Source organism: Herpailurus yagouaroundi, unplaced genomic scaffold (assembly GCF_014898765.1).
Source record: "Herpailurus yagouaroundi ecotype Mexico unplaced genomic scaffold, PumYag 163, whole genome shotgun sequence".
NCBI classification, from domain to species: Eukaryota; Metazoa; Chordata; class Mammalia; order Carnivora; family Felidae; genus Herpailurus; species Herpailurus yagouaroundi.
The window spans coordinates 62,278,149-62,298,551 of record NW_024412404.1 but is presented as its reverse complement, the minus strand read 5'-3'; the positions used below and the strand labels follow the sequence as shown (position 1 = coordinate 62,298,551).

Genomic DNA, 20,403 nt, shown 5'->3' with positions numbered 1-20,403 from the left:
TCTGAGTCTCCTCTCTCTCCGCCTCCCCCGCTTGTGCTCCGTCTCTCTCAGTCTCTCAAACATAAATAAATGTTATAAAAAAATTATTTTTCAACGTAGGATTGTTGAGATCGGCCTGTGTATGGACTGGCCAGGGGCTGACGCCAGATTACTCACTCACTCACTCACTGGCATCCCCCCACCACCCCTGAACTGCCTAGACGTGTTAGTATCATTAGAGATGTTTTGAGTGTTGCTGCCTTTGGCTCTCAGTGTCTTTTTTCCCACAGCACTTTGACCATGTCCATTCGCTAGAAGACCCTGCTGGGGGCTCTGTCACCAGCTGCCACATATAGAGCTCGTGCGCTGTTCGTCAGTTTGGGCTTCTCAGAACAGGTGATCGCACCCTCAGCTCAGCGCTGGCGTCGGATCTGGTTGTTCGGGGCATCTGCCCATGGTCCGCCCAAATGTGAATCCAAGCGATGTCTCTGTCCTTACCATGGCAGGGCCGTTATTCCCTGAGATCTGTCCCGCCTGCCCTGGGCTGCTTGCCGCGATCAGACAAGAGCGAATGGGTCAATGACACAGGAGAAGTCTGCACACCCGTCTCATGAGCCCCCTAGAGCGGTTTCCTAGTGGGGGGGTTTCTAGGCCGCAGGTTGAGTTTGCATGTGCTTCTGTTGGGCATTGCTAAAGTTCCCATTTTTCAAGTCTTTGTGTTGGAAGTCTTTTTCCTTTAATAGAGGAGTTGAACCCTTCTGCATTTATTGATATGACTGATGTTTGATGGGATCTCCGTCATAATTTCCTAATCTTGTAATTTGCATTTTGTTGTATTTGCTGTATTTCTTTCTCAGATACACTCTTGGCTCTTTGGTTTATAATATTTGGGGAGTATTTAAGAAGGTTTGTATCTTTGTCCTGGTGGTTACGTCTGTACTTGTGCCTTTTAAAATGTCCTTAGTCCCTGGTCTGAGAATAGTTGAAGGCGGGTAGGAAAGGCCGGGAAACCAGGAGGCCGACTGTGGGAGTCTTTTAAGACTGTGCTTTCACATTCTTGTTCTTTTTTCTTTTTTTTTTTTTTTTAATGTTTTATTTATTTTTGAGACGGAGAGAGACAGAGCGTGAGCAGGGGAGGGGCAGAGAGAGAGGGAGACACAGAATCTGAAACAGGCTCCAGGCTCTGAGCCGTCAGAACAGAGCCCGACGCGGGGTTGGAACTCACAAACTGTGAGATCATGACCTGAGCCGAAGTCGGAAGCCCCACCGACGGAGCCACCCAGGCACCCCTCTCACATTCTTGTTCTTATGGGCACGTGGCAGGACCACGTGCCCTTCCACTTGGACGTTATGCTTTGGCTGATGAAAATCTGAGTGATTTGAGGGCCTGTGAGTAGAATTCCTGATGGGCCAGGGCGGACTGCCCACCCTCCTTTCTCCCAGCCTCGGTGGCCATGAAGCAGATGTCAAGGTGAGGTGTCCCCCAGCCTTCCAGAGGACAGCGATGGGCTGAGCCCACGGGGCTGGCCCTCGGCTTGTGACTGTGCTGCACCCACCTGAGAATCGATTCAAATGCAGATGCTGATTCAGTAGGTTTAGAGGCAGGGTGGGAGGTTCTGTGTCAGCAGTGATGGAGTTCCTTGACCACATTTTCAGCAGCAAGGTGCTGAGCCATACGAATTTTTGTGTTTTTTTGTTTCACTTCCGTATGACCTAATCTGGTTGCTCTCAAAGTGTGGTTCGTGGGGGAGCCGCCTGAGTATGACCTGTGAACTCGGAAATGCACATTTCTGTGCTTGGTGGGTTGGAAACCCTGGAGCCGGGCCCCAGATTCTGGGTTTTAGCAAGACTTCCACGTGGCTCATGTGCATGTCACCAGCCACTCCAGACCCATACTTGAGAGATGGGGGTGGTATCATTTGGGACTCATGTGTAGCTTTGATGACTTAGATGTCCATAAAGCTGTGGCTTAAAGTGTAAGGGTTTATTTTTGTGGTAAAGGAAGTCCAGAGGTGGGCAGTCTGGGGCAGGTATGGCAGGCTGACCATGTCATCGGGAGCCCAGGCCTCTGGTTCTCTGCTCTACCTTCTTTCAGCTCTGACCCTCATTATTACGCTCACAGGATAGCTGCCAGGGCTGCAGGCATCACATCCACATCCCCAGTAAATGCCAGCTGAGCATCCCCTCTTGAGACCTTACAGGAGTTCTCACAAAGGAGCTCGGCTTGTATCTCACTGGCCAGAGCAGTAGCCTATGACACCCAAATCGTGGTGTTCGCTGGGCTCATTGCCATCTTGAACAAAATGAGGGTTCTCTAAGAAGAAAGACCCAAATGGAGATTGGGTAGGAAGCCAGCCATGTCTGCCACAGAGATGGTGGGACTTGAGGTCTCGGTAACGAAGAATAAAAGGTGTGGAGGGAGCAGTGCTCCGTGAGCTGGGAGAGTTAGTGGATGCAGTCAGAGAGCAGGGCACTCTGGGTGCAGATACGTTCCAGGTTTGGAATGTGGTTGTAACAGGGCTGGCTGCAGTGGACGTGATGTCACTGGTTATGGAAGAGGAGGGTGACGGTCATTGGTTATAGGAGGGGGGCTGACACGGATGGTCCTTGGCATGAGGGCAGGAATTTTGTTGTTTTCCCTGCCGCATCCCAAGTGCCCTGTAACAGTGCCTGGCATGTAGCAGGTGCTCAGTGAAGGGTTGTTGAAGAGAAAGAGGTCGGGCGTTTTCCTGGAGAGCAGGAGAGACTGTAAACAAACCTTGCTTTCTCCTCCCTGGAGTACTCGAGACCCGGATGGAGGTGATGCGGTGAGACTCTGACCTAGAAGCCCCCAGCCCCGCCGCGCACACGCACACATGCGCCCACCCACGCAAGCGCACACACGCCCAGCAGGCATTTTCTCTGCAGGAGCCTTGACTGAGATTCTCCTCTGTGGTTCCCTTTGGCACCTGGCAGATCAGCCAGATTTTTTTTTTTCTAATCAATTTTTTAACACGCAGCATTATCTGCTTGGTAATTGTCAGAGCCCCTGAGAAAAGCAAGAGGGGGAAGTGAGATGAAAGGCTGCCAGAATTAACAAGCGAAACAGAAACAGTGGGCATCGACAGCCATACGCACCCCCAAACGACACTGTGTGAATGAACTTGTACTTTTATGTAGCACCGGTGTGGAAGTGGGTGATCCTGTCTGGTTATAAGTGAGATCCATAATAGAAATGAAAGAAATAAAGGGAAAAGTGTATTTCTCCCCTAGAAATGTGCCACACTTCCCAGAGAAAATCACTGTGAACATTTTTGAGTGACAGCTTGTCAGTGACTTTCATTTTTTATATGCTTTCCTATATTTCAAATTTGATCATTTGTTGCTTTTGTAAATTGGCAAAAGCCTTGTTTAAAGGAAATGGGCCTTGGTGAGAAAATTATCTTCCCAGACGGTTGCTTTGGGGACCTTTAGCATCAAGTTTTTTTTTTAAATTTCTTTTTTTTTTCAACGTTTTTATTTATTTTGGGGACAGAGAGAGACAGAGCATGAACGGGGGAGGGGCAGAGAGAGAGGGAGACACAGAATCGGAAACAGGCTCCAGGCTCTGAGCCGTCAGCCCAGAGCCTGACGCGGGGCTCGAACTCACGGACCGCGAGATCGTGACCTGGCTGAAGCCGGACGCTTAACCGACTGCGCCACCCAGGCGCCCCTCAAGTTTTAAGAAAAAGCTTAAAATGTGCTTGACCTGTGTTTCAGGAACCAGAGTCATGCTTTGGGATAAAAGAGTAAGGACAATCCAATAACCTGGGGCTGTCTTTCCTGAGTGTAGGGTAGAAAGGTGTGGTCGAATCATCACCTGGGACTTGTGTCTCTTGGTCATCACTTGCGATGTGTTACCTGTGTGTTACAGATAACAGACACGTACGTGTGTGCAGGCACGTGTGCACATGTCTGTTTTCTTTCTGCCTTCCAGATACTTTTTGTAGGTACTGAGAGACTTTTGGTCATCAGCCTTAAGACCTCTAGGATTATGACAGAATTGGAAAAACAGCTCTATGTATCCGGTGTCCTTTCTAGCTAGTCTCTGGGAGAGGGGGGCTATCAGTCATTTCTCTCTGCAGCGATTATCTGAGCCTTCACTGTAGGTGAGAGTTGCCTGCACAGTTCCCCACGTGGTATTTTGGAACTTGACCTTAGAACAATCGTAATGAATATACTGTGTTTTGCCCTTTTTTTTCTGAATACAGAGGTCTTCAGACATGCCTGCAAGGGCATATTTTGTTCTGACATCATATGGACATCGCAAGGTAACAGCAGCTCTCCCCTCCCCCTCTGTGTGCGGATGTTCCAAAAAGGGAAGGCTCTTGTCATAGTTGGGACCTGTTGCCTCCGGCTTAGGAGTCAGTTGCATTTCTCCGTTGCGGCCCTTTGCCCCGTTCTGTCTACTTCTTTAGGGAGAGACAGGGTTCTGATGTTTGATGCGTACAGCAGAGGGGACTGTTGACTGTCTAGGAAGGGCTGGCCTTGGCAGGAAGTCTCATTTCCGGCAAAGGAGAGGGCTCGTTCCTCCTCGTGTGTTTCCTCTGGCCCAGCTGTCTCAGGACGCCCTTCACCCTTGCCCTCTGAGTCTTAGGTTGCTGTCTGTTCTCCTGGGCTCTCCTTTTCCTTCCCTTTTCTCTTCCCCAAGGCAGCAGCGCTGGCTGGGCTCCTGCCGTGTGGACTGTCTCCACCCCCACCCTCGCTGGGGGAGCTGTTTATCGCATTTGCTGCCCTCGCCCTCCCCCTCCCGACTTCCTTCCTGGGCTGCAAGGGCTCCCCACAGAAACTTACCAGAAATTCGCAGAAACAATTATTCGCTGATTTTGAAACCCGAGTCTGGATTGGGTGGGATGCGGGCTACCACGTAGAGACCCATGGCCACTTGAACGTGCAGCCAAAAGGTGAAGCCTTGACCCGTAAAAATGAGAAAATATCCACCAGCCTTGCTCATTGCAGAACATTCTTTATTTTCTCCCTTGGTAGTGTCTCTGTGGGCCAGCAAGTGACTTGACTTTCATTCATTTCCCCTTCTACGCATTGTAATTGGACGTAGGGGGAAGTTTCCTCTCTCCCGTGAAAGGAACAAAGCACTCGCTGGAGAGTCCCACAGGCACTGCCTCCCTCTCTCTGTAACAGTCTCTGTGTCCCAAAATTAGCATGCGTCAATGCAGAGGATGCCTTGTCGTTCCCCTCAGCAGCAGCCCCCTGGGTCCCCGTGCCAACACTGGGGACAGCAGAGTCCTACCTTAAAGTGAGGAGAGTCTGAGATGGACCCCACGGTGCCTCTCAGAGTGGCTTTCCAGTTGATTGACGCACAGACCTGTTGAGCTCACTTCTTTGATTTCCAGTGAGCCGCAGCCTCACGGGTTTGCCGGAGGAGAGCCCCCAGGTGAGGCAGGAAGGTGAGCTCGGTTCACTGTACCTAAAATGCAGACATAAGGGCTCTAAAAAGGTGGTGATGGGGGAGGGCGGCCCAGGCTACAGTGCAAATGACATTGTCCTTTACGAGACCCTCAGGCCCGCCCGGCCGTTGAGTTTAGAGACTCATGTTTATGTCAGTGACCCAGAAACATCCACACAAGCTTCAGTTACTCCATTTCTAGGACCGAGTCATTTGTAATACGGTCCAACTTTTGAGGGGAGAAATATCACCACCAGGAACGTCGAAACGGGAGGAAATGCATGCCTCGGATTCAGGGAAGCCGGCTTTGTCCAGAAATGTCTCCTTGGTTCATTGGCGGGTTCAGTCTGTTTGAAGAAGGCAGAAATGGGTGCAGAGGTAACCCTTCAAGAGGACCTTGCTGGGATCTGGGTTCCACCTGCCACCCCAAAACACCTCAGACAAAATCTAAACTAATTTGGAGATGAAGGACTCTAAATCGTATTCTGTGTGTGACTTACCAGCCTTGGGCTCTTTGGGGTCCCTGGACAGCTATCTTCCCTGGCTCATTGTGTGTTTTCGTGTCTTTTCACTCTTCCTTTGCAATTCACCGATAGAATCTGGCTGCTGTACTGGTTCTTCTCCTTGGCCACCACTGTCCACTTTCTAGCTTCTGTCGTGAGCCCAGTTGTCACAGGATTGTATGCAACAGGGGGCCAGTGGCTCAATGGGGCCTCATCTAAGAGCATAAAAGAGTATGTACTGCCTAAATATTTGGAAAGAAACAGTGGAGTGTCTTGTTCTATCAAATTGCTTCATTGTGATATTTTCTGGACAGTGGAGGTAAAGCGTCTTGGGGAAGGGACACCTTTTCTTCATTTTGTACTAAGGATGGGCTAGTGTACCTGCGTGGGCGGGTGACACCCTTACCGTGGCCCAAATTCACGTCTCTCGGTTGGCCGTGACGCCGTGTGTGTCCGTGAGGCTCCCCCGCTCCCCTGCCTGCCCTGTGCTTGGGTCAGCTCAGAGCCCACATCCGAGAGGCATCCTGCTGTAGCTCCCCCTGGGGCCCACAGTGACACAGGGGGCGGGCAGAAACAAAGTCCAGAGTAGCTCACTCCCCTGGCCCTCTTCCTGCCGGCCAGCCCTGCCTACTGCCCAGACTCTGGTCAGCCCCTTGTCTTCCGTACTCATTCGTGGCTTAGCTCTGTCTTCCCCAGAATCCTGCCCCATTAGCTCTCGGGGAAGCTGTGGCCAAGCCAGCCGGCTGATGTCTCTGTTCCTGGAAGCTTTTGAGTAACAGGTGCTACGACAACCTGAAAACAGCCGGCCTTGAGCTTGCTATTGGTATTGGAGATGTATTGTTTATGGATACTGACACGGCTGGACAAATCCTAGACAAGACTTGGTGACTGCTGGGTGGGATCTTTGGTTACTTTCCGTTCACCTCCTAGAGCATGGCACGGTTCCGGATAGCTGAGTTTGTGGGATACTTGAGCTATAGAAGATCAACCCACAGGCTAATGCATTTTAGGGAAGGGAACAGAGGGAACGTTACTATTTCAAGGGGACCTACGATACCCGAGCTCTTCCAAATTCAGGCTCAGGAAGGAGGCTTTGAGTTTGGGTCCAAGAAACAGAAATGCCTGTCAGAGGCTGCTGCTTTCTTCATGCTTCTCTTAAGACTCTTCAGACAGGCAGAGTCTGCAGTGCGTGGGTCGTCACTGGGGTGATAGAGTTTAAAATTTGGGGCGTGAATCGAGAGCTCTCAGTCCAACCCACATTCAGGGCATAAGACAGAAAAAAGACGGCGTGTGCTTCCTTGCTTTGTGAAGGCCCACCGGAGGACAATTTCATGGCTGCTGATTGATTGTACTTTTCAGAATCCACAAAAAGAGATCTGATCAATAAGTTGTCAGGAGGGTCCTTCTCTGGCTGCATAGTTTTCTCTTCTCCAGTAAACCAACTACATTCTATTTTCTGGGAGTTGCGTTAACTCTTTCAGGTCACGAGTGGACCACCTGACTTGCACAGAATGGTTCACATAAGAATTTACATTAGCGGCGACTGGGGGGCTCAGTCTGTTAAGTGCCCGACTTTGGCTCAGGTCACGATCTCCAGCCTCGTGGGTTCGAGCCCCGCATCAGACTCTGTGCTGACAGCTCGGAGCCTGGCGCCTGCTTCGGATTCTGTGTCTCCCTCTCTCTCTGCCCCGCCCCCATTCACACTGTCTCTCAAACACAAATAAAAAGAATTTACGTTAAGCCAGACAGACAGGTAACTGATAGGTGGGTAGGTAGGTCGTTCCCCCGTAAAGAGCCGGGGGCCAGAATGAAAGGAGCAGATTGGGAAGCACACTGCTGAGCGTTGATTTAGTTCTTGGTTCTTTAAGAGAGCTTCTCATGGAAGGAAGCAATGTGGAAAGGAGTAACTATTTTGAGACTCTTTGCTTATGACATTTCATACTTAAACAGAATGGGCAACATTCAGAAAGATACTTTCTGCACAAATTACAAAAAGCCCAGCCTTTGCCAGAGGAGGCCATATGTCTTCTCCAAACGACAGGACCGACGATAACTGCCATTTTCTTAGTACGTCCAATGTGCTGGGACCCAGGAGGGTGCTTCACTTCCTTCCGTTTGTGAGAACACGGAAAACCGGCCTCATCCCCCGTTGATTCTCTTGCCTCAGATGCCAGAGCCAGGGAGCACACGCAGGGGACGCTCTGTGCCCTGTGTTCTTCCCGCCGCCCTGCACCGCATCACCATGCTCAACCTTTTCTCGTTGCCAGGGACACCAGGACTCGGGGACCGAGGGGCTGGAACGAATTACAGACAACTGAGATGTTTTAAGAGAGGTCCCCGTTCTAATGAGTTCCAGGTAGTCATGGCCTTATTTCCTTTTTGTGTATGACGTTGGAGAAAATATTGCTAGAACCTTCTAAGAGTCCTTATTACTCCAGTGGTTTCTAGAACTTTTTTTTTTTTCCCTCCCTGGTGCATAAGGAGGTTTGGACACATGTTACTGGCAGCAGGGGCCCCCTCGCCCAGGTGGGGCCCTGCCCCTTGGGGGGCATTCACATAGCAAGGAGCTGGTGCCTGACGGAAGAGTCACTGCCTTATGTAAGATGAATACCTTTGAAAAATGTATAGGGTATTCCAAAAGCAAAAAAGTAAACTAAAAACCAAGAGTACAAACCAAGCAAACGGTGGAAAGAAAGTCTCTCCCCCTACTCGCTGTTCCTGGTTCTGCACTGCCTTCTCCCAAGGTTTCCAGCACCTGGGTCCTTCCAGGGATGTCCTGAGTATGTACGCTCTTACGAGCGGCAGCCTGATGCACCGTCCTGCGTTCTGCTTCGTTCACTTGATTGTGTATCTCTGAGACCATTCCACATCTAGACAAGAGCACTTACCCTGTTCTCTTCCCTTGCTACGAAGGCCGGATGCACGGGGATTCAGCGGTCCCCTGTTGAGGGGCATGAGGTGATTTCCAGACTTTTGGAGTTACGGTGTGGCAACAAGCACCATGTTGTACACATTTTCCATCCGCTGCCGTATTAGAAGTATCCCCGGGACCTCATCAATTACCTCCCATCTGTGTACCTGCCATAGTACACAACCTACATAACTGTTTCTATAGTCATAATGGGAGCTACCATTTGTTAAGTGCTGGCTGTAATCAGGTATCGCACTAAACACCTTACATGGATCATTATTTTTTTGTATTACCCCAATTTTAATTAATTTTAATGAATTTTATTTAATTTTAATTAATTTCGATTTTAATTCATATAATATGTTATAAAAATTATGTAAATTGTATAAATGCGTGGTTCATAACATACATAGATGAACTTACTATGAAAACAGATGAAATCATATTTAGTGTTATACCTTATGATAGCATTACCTCGATTTTATAGATGGGGCCACCTACCTTATCCGGAGGAGAGGTAGGATTGGAACCCAGGTGCTCTGGCCCCACAGTCAGGGGACTGACACCCACTCTTGTGCCTGTTGTAGAGAAAGACATCTGAGTTTTGAAGGGCACTAGCGAGCAGTCTCTTTAGACCAAATGCGTGAGGCTGGGGTATATACTTGAGCTTTTCAGTGAGCTGGGGGGCAGTCCTACCCGGAATGGTGGTCACGTGCTAGGTGCCCGCAAAAGCACACGCACGTTTGGCCACCGGCGGCTCCAGGGCTCCCGAGGCAGTACTGCAGCCTATGTCCCTGTCTCCAGAAGAGAAAGGTGTGCAGAAGCCAATACATTTGATGTGCACTTGTCAGATGTGGGTTTTTAAATTTTTTTTTAAGTTTATTCATTTATTTTAAGAGAGAGAGAGAGAGCATGCGCGCATGCAAGTGGGGGAGGGGCAGAGAGAGAGGGAGAGAGAATCCCAAGCAGGCTCCGGGCTGTTAGCGTAGAGCCCGATGCGGGGCTCGATCCCACAAACCGTGAGATCATGACCTCAGATCAAGAGTCAGAAGCTCAACCGACTGAGCCACCCAGGTGCCCCTCGTCAGATGCTTTGAACACAGCTCTCATTTTATTTTTAGTAGAAACAAAAGTATTTTCTGGAAGCAGCAAGAAGCAACAAGGAGAAGCACGTACAACCTTGTCTGCTCCCCCGGTGGCACAGAAGCTGGTTAAAGATTTCCTTCCCGAGGGGTGTAGCTCTCCAAGCAACACCTGTCAATCTAGCAACTTCTCTGAGCCCTCAGAGCGTCGAGAGCAAAGCGTCCTGAAATCCAGAATCCTTTTTCCTGGGTTTTTTTGCCCCTTACAAGATGTATGCACCTCTCCACAGGAAGACAATGGTGTTCAGGTAGAAAGAGAGTTCCCCAAAGGTAAGGAGCAAGGGAGGTAGGGTTGAGACGATGCCTCCTTGAGATGCATGTGGAAAATGGTATGACGTCTTCCTGAGCCTTGGCTCATGCGAGCTCACCGTACAAAGCTGTCCCTTCTCCACTATGTGAGTTGAGAACAAGCAGAACCAGCAGGTTTCTGTGGTGGGTGCGTTCTCCCTCCTAAGCATGGAGAAGACAGCCCCGTGTGGGTCAGGCATTCCAGCCCTACTGTGTGTGAGGTCAGTAAGGAGGAGAGCCACTCCCGGGTGTGGGGCAGCCTCCCAGGCTTAGCTAAGGAAGGGTTGAGATGCTGATGTGGCTGCTCTGAGGTCCCCCAGGCTGCCCGTGGTCCCCTGTGACTGACGAACAAGGATGATGTCTGAGGGGTGCGGGCCCCCCATGTGCCCGGCACCCAACAAGCACGAGGCCAGGTAACTCCCAATGTGAGCCTCGCGAAGATGAGGGAACCTGGAATCCCAACCAGGCCATCCCTTCTCTAAAGGCCAAGCGGCTGACCCCTACTCATGTGGCCGTGAGCACTGAAATATAAAAGAATATAAGGATAGAATAGAATAGACTTAAAGAGATCCGTGGTGCCCGGTTTTCAGTGGGAAAATTTAGATTTCCTATCACTAGAGATTTTCCGGAACAGCTATGGAGGAGGATGGAAGGAAACCCACTGGGTTATATCGCTTTGGGATATGAAGGTTAAAATGGGTTTTGTAATTGGTAGAAAATAATATCACTTGGGAGCCAAGTTAATCCCTAGCTCTTCACTAATGCATTAAAGAAGCATCTATTAAAGCACCTACTGTGTGCCAGTCACTGTGCTCAGTGCTCCCTGCCCTCCCAGCACCGTCAGTCCAGTGTTGGAGACCTATGTGTGGCAGAACTTCCAGGAAGCTGCAGGTGGGCACAGGTGCTCCCAGGAGGGCCTGGACAGAGCCCTCTTCCTCAAGGAAGATGATTCTGAGCAGGGGCGTGAAAGCTGATTAGAGGCTTACAGATCAGACTTAAGGGTAAAGAGCATTGCAGACTGAGGGCCAGTCACATACAAGCCAAGGATTGCCGGAAAGAGCATGGTCGATTTGGGGTCCAGGGGCCCGGAGTGCAGGGGAGTGGGGAGGGGCCAAGTGTGAGTCCCAAGTTGGAAAGTCCTCAAAGCCCAGCCAGGGAGTGCGATCTGAGGGCGGGGCCAAGCCCTTGAAGGGGCAGAGATCTGATTAGATTCGCTCTGAAGGAGACCCTCTCCTGGACAGTGGGTGGGGGGCAGAAGGGAGAGGGCCAGGCTGGGGCCGCTGAGGCCCTGCCAGGGAGGAGCAGAGACTGTCCCTGGGGAGGAGAAGGTTTTCAAGATACCGTAGACAGAACGCCCTGGTGAGCTCTCTGGAAGGAAAATGGGCCTGCCCAGCCCACCCTCGGGTTGCTGGTTCTGGTGGGTGGGGTGCAGGTGGGGATGGGCGTAAGGCCCTGTGGCTTCCCTGTGGACGGGGTGAGCCAGAAGAAAGTTCACAGCCAGAAATGGCAACGGCGTGGTGGAAGGCATAGTTACCTCCCACGGGGTGGGGTGGGTATCCAGGCTGCTCGGCGAGGCCTAACGCAGGAAGGGGGCTGCAACAAGGAAATCCTCCAGAAAGAGCAAGAGAGAGAACGATTTGAGGGCTGCTAAGTAGTGTGTCGTTGGTCGAGAATCAAAGGCAATCGTTGGAAGTGGAATGCCCGCCAGGAGCCAGCTACCGAAGTCTGATCTGCCCGCAGGACGTGCGGGTTTTAGGGAACGGGTGGATTTCGAGTAGAGGGAGGACAGCGGGTCCAGGCCAGAGAGGATCCAGGCGTGAACGGTGGACGCCACAGGGGCTTCCGATGAGAGATTCCAGGGCCCATGGAGATGCCTCCTGTGGCCACGGGGAGCCTCCCAATGGCTGCCTCTCCACTCCCAACAGAACCAGCTCCTCCTGGGCACCTGGGCTGCCCCCGGGGAGAGATACAGGGTGAAGACGACCCGGTCTAGCCCTTGAGGAAGTCAGCGGCTCGTGGGGTTAAAACATGCTGTCATGACCCCATCCTGCCACCCGTGCTGCCCCCGTGTGTGAAGTATGTTCTTGCTGCGGGAACACAAGAGTTGGCGGGATGGAACCTGCCTTGGAAAGAGGAGGCCTTCGTAAAGGCTTGGGGCTCAGCCTGGAGGTCGGAGGTCACTGGGTGCAGAATCAAAGGGGCTCTGTGGCCGTAGGAGGGGATGCAGGTGAGGAGCGAGTAAGATGCCGCAGAGCTTCAGAATTGGGGAGGTCTGGGGGGGGGGGCTGTGTATGGGGACAGTGTGGCGTGGGTGGGGGAGCTCACACAGGAAGCGCGGGCTAGCACGAGCCTGAAGGGGCGTTGTGTCCCTGGCAGCGGCCTTGGTCAGTGAGAGCTCGGTGAACATACGTTAATCCCTCCTTCCCCACGCCAGAGGCTGCCCTGTGAATCAAGGCCTCCCCTGACCTCTTCCACAGGGAGGATGTCGAAAGGGCCGGAGGAGGTGGCCAGATCCAGCACTGAGAGAGAGATAATTCCAATTATAAATGGGAAGCCAGTGGTAGTCCCTGGCAAATGAAGGGGGAGGGATAAATAATTGAATACCGCTTTTCCGACTTACATCATTAGTGTAGCAAACAGAAGATAAATTAATACGCTGCCCCCAAACGACTGAGCTGTGATCATTGTACACACTTAATGTGAAGCACAGAGTGGAAAAGTTTCTTTTTCTTGTGAACAAAGGCATTTTGAACCCTGGAAGCCAGGGGACTACCTCCATGGGGTAATTAACCGGTCGTGAAGTCTGGCTGCCTAGAGACCTTCCTCCCCGTGACCAGGGCAGCTGGGGGCGTCTAGGGAGGCACGATCTCGTCAGCTTCACGAGGCCCATTAGTGACCTACTGGTGTCTCTCTTCTCGAAATTGTCTTCTGTGTCTAATGGCACCGAGAAGCCAGGCAAAAATCCTGCTGCCCCTCTAAATGGAATTCTCAATCTTCTCTCCCAGGAGATTACAAGTGCTGCGACTTGGTTGTAAAAATAAAGGAGTGCAGGAAGAGGGAGGAGCCTGAGCCAGCGCCCCCCGAGCCAGCGCCCCCCAAGCCAGCGCCCCCCGAGCGACCAGAGACCCCTGACCTGTCAGAAGACTGTTCTGAGTATCAGCAAACACCTGCAGGTTCCTTGACCTTGCAGGTAAGGCCTTCTGTGCACCCCGGCTTGATCCCCACCAAGGGCAGACCTTTCCCCGGGGAGTGCGTGGGGGGGCCCGATCTTACTTCCGCTTCTGACCCTGGAGCCTTGACCCCACCCCTTCATAATGGCTCTGTGACTCTGGCCAGGTCCCCTAACCTTTCTGGGCCTCCGTTTCACGGTGTGAGTAATGGAGAAACGATACCTATTCCGCTGAGCTAGAGTGAGGATTGCGTAATACCCACAGTGACAACGGTCACAGCAATGACTGCGTTTATTGAGCGGTTCTGAGTGATGCTGAGCGGGCATCTTTCCAGCACCCCTCATGAAGCAGGGGTCCCTACAATCCCGTCTGCATGTAAGGACATTCGGCTTTGGAAAGATTAAAGAGGTTGCTCTAAATCACACGGCCACAGGCTCAAGGATATGAAAGCTTTCCTTTGGTGTCTCTTTCGGGTTGTGGTCGTCGACGTAATATGTATGCTTTTTTTAAAGTTCAGAATTAGAGATATGAACATGAGAAGGGCACACAAATAAGACAAAGCCTCTGTTAACGGCGTGTCACATAGTGAGGCACACCTTCTAGGCAGGCACTTGATACGTTATAAACCTCCCTGCAGATGTGGACATGGTGCCATCGGCTGGTCCCTGCACCCCTGGGGCCCTCGGTAGGTCCATGGCGGGAGACTCTGGATGCCCCCAAAGCAGCCACGCTGGGCCCCTAAGCTGTCCCCAGGGGCTATCTCTGCAGGCCCCAGTGCGTCATAGAGAACAACCAGCTGAGAAGATTCCTTCCCGGGCACAGCTGCCAGGGCCACATCCATGACAAAGATGGAACCTGAGCTGCCCTCCCCCGGGAACCTGGGCAGAGGAGGAGTCGGGCAGAGGAACGGGTCAGACACGGCAGCATGTCCCGAGGGTCTTTGCTGAGAACCTACTATGTGCAGACCTCAGGGTAGCGGCTGCAAGGGATACGATGGGGGTAAGACACGGCCCCCGCCCTCCAGGAGCTTATGGCCCAGCATGGCCAGCAGTGTGTGCAAATCACTTGTACGAGGCGGTCTGTGAAGTGCCACGATGCTCAGGGTGAACGGGGAGCCCCAGCGGCTGGAACTCTGACTGACGGGCGTGGCTGGCGTGTTGCTCCAGGCCCAGGAACCACCTGAACCGAGGTGATCAAGGAGTAGCAAGTTAAGAGCACGAAAGGCAGCGTGGGAAAAACGTAGGGGTCTCTCAGCTGAGGGTCACCGTGGGATCCGCCGGTGAGCCTCAGGTTTTCTATCTGTCAAATGGGAATATATTCCCTGCCTTTCAGAAGCAATGTGGGGATTCCCCGACACAGTGAAGCCACATAAACCATCAGAATGCAGTGGCGATGGTCACTCTCTTCCAGCAGACCTGGGGAGGTGGCTTAGCGCACGCGTGGAGGTGGGAGGACAGTGAGGGATGTGGCTGAGCTGGAAACGTGGGCACGCTGACCCCGTCTCTGGAGCTTGCGGGGCCGTCTTGCATAGGCAAAGATACCTTGCCAACATTTTCTTCCTGGAAGGAGATGCTGTTCCCGTTAGCCAAGATTACTGTTTCTGCTCAACAGGCACATATTTCACGCTGGGTGGATGATCTAGGTCTGTGCCTGAGGTTTCCAACCCCCAGCAGAAGCAAGTGACTCATAATTCCTTCATTCCTTCCCCACGCATGGAATCTGGAGTTTAGGGCCCTCAGGTCTGGGTCTGTTGGAAAGCGAATGAGTTGACAGAGAGAAGGGATGCCCTTGCACTCACAACCTCACTGCCGGTTGGTAGTCATGCTTGACGCTGGCCAGGACTGACCACCAGGCCCTATACCATCAACACGTCTGTGATGGTCTTTACACGAGGCCCCGGAAAAAAGTTGTGGTGTGCTCGCACGCTGGGGCTATCGGTCTTTGAGCATTGTACTTTTTTTTTTTTTTTAAAGAAGTTTATTTATTACCTTTATTTTTGAGCGAGAGAGTGAGAGCAGGGAAGGGGCAGAGAGAGAGAGGGAGAGAGAGAAAGAATCCCAAGGGGGCTCTGCACTGTCAGCACAGAGCCTGATGCGGGGCTTGGGCTTACGAACCGTGAGATCATGACCCGAGCCGAAGTCAGGTGCTTTAACCAACTGAGCCACCCAGGCGCGCCCCGAGTGTTGTACTTTTGATCAGGTTCTTGAACAAATCAGAAGGCTATATTGCCGTTCTGGGTCCCTTCTCTTAACAATAAGATGTTCTCTCGCTGCAATTAGGAAGCGCTGGAGGTCCGTAAACCCCAGTTCATCTCTCGCTCACAAGAACGGCTGAGGAAGCTTGAACACATGATACAGCAGAGAAGAGCCCAGCGGAAGGAGAACCTAGCGCAGAAGCAGAGTCTCTTTCCTGTCCGCACCGACAAGAAGCAGTTCACGGTTCCCCACCCTCTCAGCGGTAAGCTGCAGGTGGCTTGGGGGGGGGTGGCAGTGGGACGGGGTGTCTGGGAGGACCAGGACCTTCATCCAAGGTGATGATGCACGTGATACCCCTGACACGCACAGGACGCGGGTTTGTGCCGCACATCCAAACCTCCGTGTTGTCCTGAAGCCTGCCCTGGGAGCCAGCCCGTGGCGGGAGCTGATACAGGGTGCTGAATTCAGCAGAACCGGCTTGGGACACAGATTTACCACTACAGCTGGGAAGGAAGCCACATAACTCTAGCAGCCAGGGTAGCAAGTTCAAATTCTTGGCTCCTAACAGACATTTGCGAGAGATCCCCTTTGCCCTTTGTAGATTGCAAAACAGATCTCAGGGTGAGAGGTTGACTCCAGCTTGTCTACATCAACATTTGTCATCCTGAAACCCCCTTTCCTGCTGTGAGCGCAGAGCGCGGATGGCCAGCTTTCCCCCCCCACGGTGTAGCCAGTGTCAGGCTGGCCCCGTGAGGGGCGGCACTCGAACGCTCATTAGACGGGGGGTTCTCCGGAATCTTCTCTGGGCCAGGCACCATGCTGGGAGGTGGGGATAGCACAGTGAGCCAGACTAGACTTGGTCCTTCCTTCGTGGAGCTTATAAACAGACTATTAAACCAGCAAGAATAACAGGAAGGCTTGAGGGCAACAGTGGAGACATCGGAGCCCATACTGATGGCCCGCCAACTCAAATCTTAAAATCGGGAGGCCTGGGGAAACCTCCATTTTATTCCTTTGGATAGAGGAACAAGATCTTTCTTCCTAGGAAAACGTTCTGGCCCCCAGGAGGTGAAATCATGCATATAAATCTGGATAAAAGTCCTCTAGGGAAATAACCATATTCAATAAAATGCAGCTTCGCAAACATGACCAAGATCCTTCAGGGGAGCCTGGGCAACGGAGGACACAGGGTGTTATCCCAGAATTCCTGCTCACCTCCGCAGTCCCCATGGACAGGCTATCTCCTTCATCCCCCCGGGGCACTGCGGGTCCTAAGACCCAGGCAAGGATGCATCCTTCTTGTGGCAGAGGATTCAGGAAAACACCTGCTGCTGTTTCCCAGTGTGCTTAAAAAAAGAGAAAAAAAAAAAAAAGTCGACAAAATGAATGTGCGGAAAGTTCCCCTCTTTGAACATGTGTCTCACATTTTCAAGCTGCCTGGCAGATCCAGGCTGCATTTAGGCGTGTTCCCCCAGGGACCAGAATCTCTGGCTCGACAGAGAGAAACCTAGGTTCGGTGCAGACTTCTCAAGTTACTACGAGGAACCAGCCATCGGCCACCAGTGGGAGCCCCCCACCCCCCGCCCCGGGGACTTTGACGTCTCCCCTTGTCTGGAGAAGGGCTACGGGGGTGCTCATGATGTGCGGGCCGGCTGGCCTTGATAGTTTTGAAGATCCTGCTTGTTCAAAATGGTTAAGTTAACAAATATGTTGCCGACAAACATAGAGCAATGCCACTGTAGAGCCCAACAGAACCACATACAAAAGGTGGCATCCGATCAGCTTCCTTTTTAATCAGTCCCGTCCTTTGCGTAGGAAGAGATGGAAGGCCAGAGACGCTCAGCAGCTTCTTCTGGGCGGGGCTGTTCAGCAGCAGTAGAGCTGGGGTTCTCATCCTCGGGGCCAGCTACCTACTGGCTGTGCCACACTGTGGGTGCCGAATGGTCTAGAACCACCATCATCTCAAATATTAGGGAGATGCCTGTTGGTCATCCCTAGGGCTGCTTTAAGAAGTGACCACAGGCCGGGGGCGCCTGGGCGGCTCAGTTGGTGAAGCATCCGACTTCGGCTCAGGTCATGATCTCAGGGTTCGTGAGTTCGAGCCCCGCGTCGGGCTCCGTGCTGACGGCTCAGAGCCTGGAGCCTGCTTGGGATTCTGAGTCTCCCTTCTCTCTGCCCCTCCCTTGCTTGTGCTCTCTCTCTCTCTCAAAAATAAATAAACATCTAGGGGCGCCTGGGTGGCGCAGTCGGTTAAGCGTCCGACTTCAGCCAGGTCACGATCTCGCGGTCCGTGAGTTCGAGCCCCGCGTCGGGCTCTAGGCTGATGGCTCAGAGCCTGGAGCCTGTTTCCGACTCCGTGTCTCCCTCTCTCTCTGCCCCTCCCCCGTTCATGCTTTGTCTCTCTCTGTCCCAAAAAAAAAAAACGTTGAAAAAAAAAAAAAAAACCTTTAAAAAAGTGACCACAGGCTGGTTGGCTAAAATAATAGGAATTTAATCTCTCAGAGTCTGGAAGCCAAAAGTCCAAAATTAAGGTGTCTAAAATGATTGGGGTTTTTTTGGAGGCTCAGAGGGAGAATTCATGGCTATGCCCCTGTCCTCGCTTCTGGTGGCTTCTGGCAATCCTTGGCTTATAGATGCATCACTGCTTTCTCTGTCTCCATTTTCACATGGCTTTCTCCCCTTGTCTATGTGTCTTTGCATGCACATTTCCTCATCTTAGAAAGACATGAGTCACTGGATCAGGATGCACCCTAATCCAGTATGACCTCATTTTCACTTGCATACTTCTGCAAAGACCCTATTTCTGAGTTAAGTCACAATCACAGACTGGGTGGGGGGTGAGATTTGAACATATATTTTTGGGGAGACGTAATTCTACCCACTACAGTATCCAACTGTGGTGTTTTCCCCTAAGCAGGTCTCCTTACAAGGTCACATTAAATGAAATATACGTACTTTTTCATTTAGAGAGAGAGAGAGACAGAGAGATCGAGTGAGGGAGAGGGCAGAAGGGGGGGTGGAGAGAGAGAGAGAGAGAGAGAGAGAGAGAGAGAGAATGAGAATGTGTCTTAAGCAGGCTCCATGCTTAGCTCAGAGCCCAATGTGGGGCTTGATCCCGAGATTCCCCGGGATCATGACCTCAGCAGAAATCAAGAGTTGGACGCTCAGCCTACTGAGCCACCCAGGCGCCCCTAAATGAAATCTTGAAAGGATATTTAGATCATTTAAATATTCAAATATTCAAAATATATTTATAATTTTAAATCTATACATTTATGAATATATTTAAATATTCACATGAACATTTTAAAATCATATATAATAAAAGGTGATCAGACCCAGTCCACAGCTTTAAATCACCGAAGCACCCTTTGTAGTCCCCAGTTCTGAGCTCGCCCCAGCAGCTAGGATGCCGTGGGCAGGACTTTGGGGCATGGATTTTATGGCCGTTCTGCCTGTCCCTGTGGTATTTATGTGTCGATGAGAGCTTCAGGCTCCTGTTTGTTTGTGTTGGGTCAGTGAAATCAGACAAGTTCTGAAACCAGAGCCTCGTGTGAGCTGGGGCAAGTGAGAGGAAGTGTTTAAGCCCCATGAAACGAGTCTCCGTTGCACATCTTGCCTTCCGCCTGTCCTCTGGCAAGATGCTAAAAGTGAGATGAATGAAGATGCCTTTCTTACAGGCGAAATTAGTTAACAGGTCTTTTTTTTTTTTTTAATTTTATTTATTTTTGGGACAGAGAGAGACAGAGCATGAACGGGGGAGGGGCAGAGAGAGAGGGAGACACAGAATGGGAAACAGGCTCCAGGCTCTGAGCCATCAGCCCAGAGCCTGACGCGGGGCTCGAACTCACGGACCGCGAGATCGTGACCTGGCTGAAGTCGGACGCTCAACCGACTGCGCCACCCAGGCGCCCCTCGGGTTTGCTTTCTGAGCTGGGGTCGCTGCCTCCCGGCGGGGTCTGCCCAGGACAGGCCAGAGAGGCGCGGGTGGGTGCTCTTGTTGGCAGAAAGACACCTGCTCCGGCAGGGGCCGCCCCAGGAAGCGCCTGACCTGCAGGGACTATTACGGCGAAGGCCGGGGGGGGTTCTGGGCGCGCCCAATGCGGCTTCCTGTTGACCCTTGGATTCTGAGCAGTTGTGAGGCCTCAGAGCGGGGATAAGCGTGTACGTGCATGTGTGTGCACACGTGTGTGAGCGTTATCGGGGCTCCCTCTTTGTAGACGGGGATTTTCGTGGACAGCTGAGACTAGAGAGCCACAAGGACGTGGCATTATAAAGGCCCTGCCTACAGCCCGGCCTGTCTTTACTGTCTCGCCGGCTGGAGTTTGAATTCTCAAAGTGGGGACGCGTCCGCTTGCTCGCCGGGAGCCTCCTGGGCCACCTCTGGGCGGGCTGTGGCAAGTGACATGAAAAGCCTTTTCATCCACCTGTTAGTAAGCCTTTCTCGAGAACCCGCTGTGTGCCCAGTACAGTCCCAGGTCTCACGGCCCTCCCCACCTCATAGGGAAAGGGTGCAGGCGATACTTGGGGCTGGGGGTGCCTTCTGATGGGGAGACCTCGGAGCTGCGCTGGGATAGGTAGAGACCGCGCACGGTGGTGCGGGTGAGGGTATAACGTCAGCAGGGAGAATTGTCAGGGTGTCAGTTTGGCTAGGACTAGACTGCCAAGTGGGGGTGCGGATCGAGGGGGGTGACCATAGATGCCGCTTCCAAATTGAACCTCATTTCGAGGTCGGAAGCCCCAGGCGGGTCATGGTAGGCAGTCCCAGGGCAGGGCAGGGGGATGCGGGATGA

The 20,403-nt window shown here is 52.1% G+C and overlaps 1 protein-coding gene across 10 annotated transcripts in view; it reads left to right on the top strand.

Moving 5' to 3' along the window:
- Positions 1-20,403, top strand: part of CUNH10orf90 (chromosome unknown C10orf90 homolog) — a 264,377-nt gene that overhangs the window by 230,494 nt on the left and 13,480 nt on the right. For 8 of the 10 annotated variants that reach the window (XM_040486763.1, XM_040486756.1, XM_040486765.1 and 5 more), the window contains 3 exons: positions 9,937-10,227; positions 13,251-13,435; positions 15,695-15,872. The exons of 1 other annotated variant lie outside the window; for it this stretch is intronic. In XM_040486763.1, coding sequence (XP_040342697.1) covers positions 9,937-10,227; positions 13,251-13,435; positions 15,695-15,872 — 654 coding nt within the window. The remainder of the gene's footprint in view (positions 1-9,936; positions 10,228-13,250; positions 13,436-15,694; positions 15,873-20,403) is intronic. One more of the 10 variants, XM_040486757.1, reaches the window with a different exon arrangement.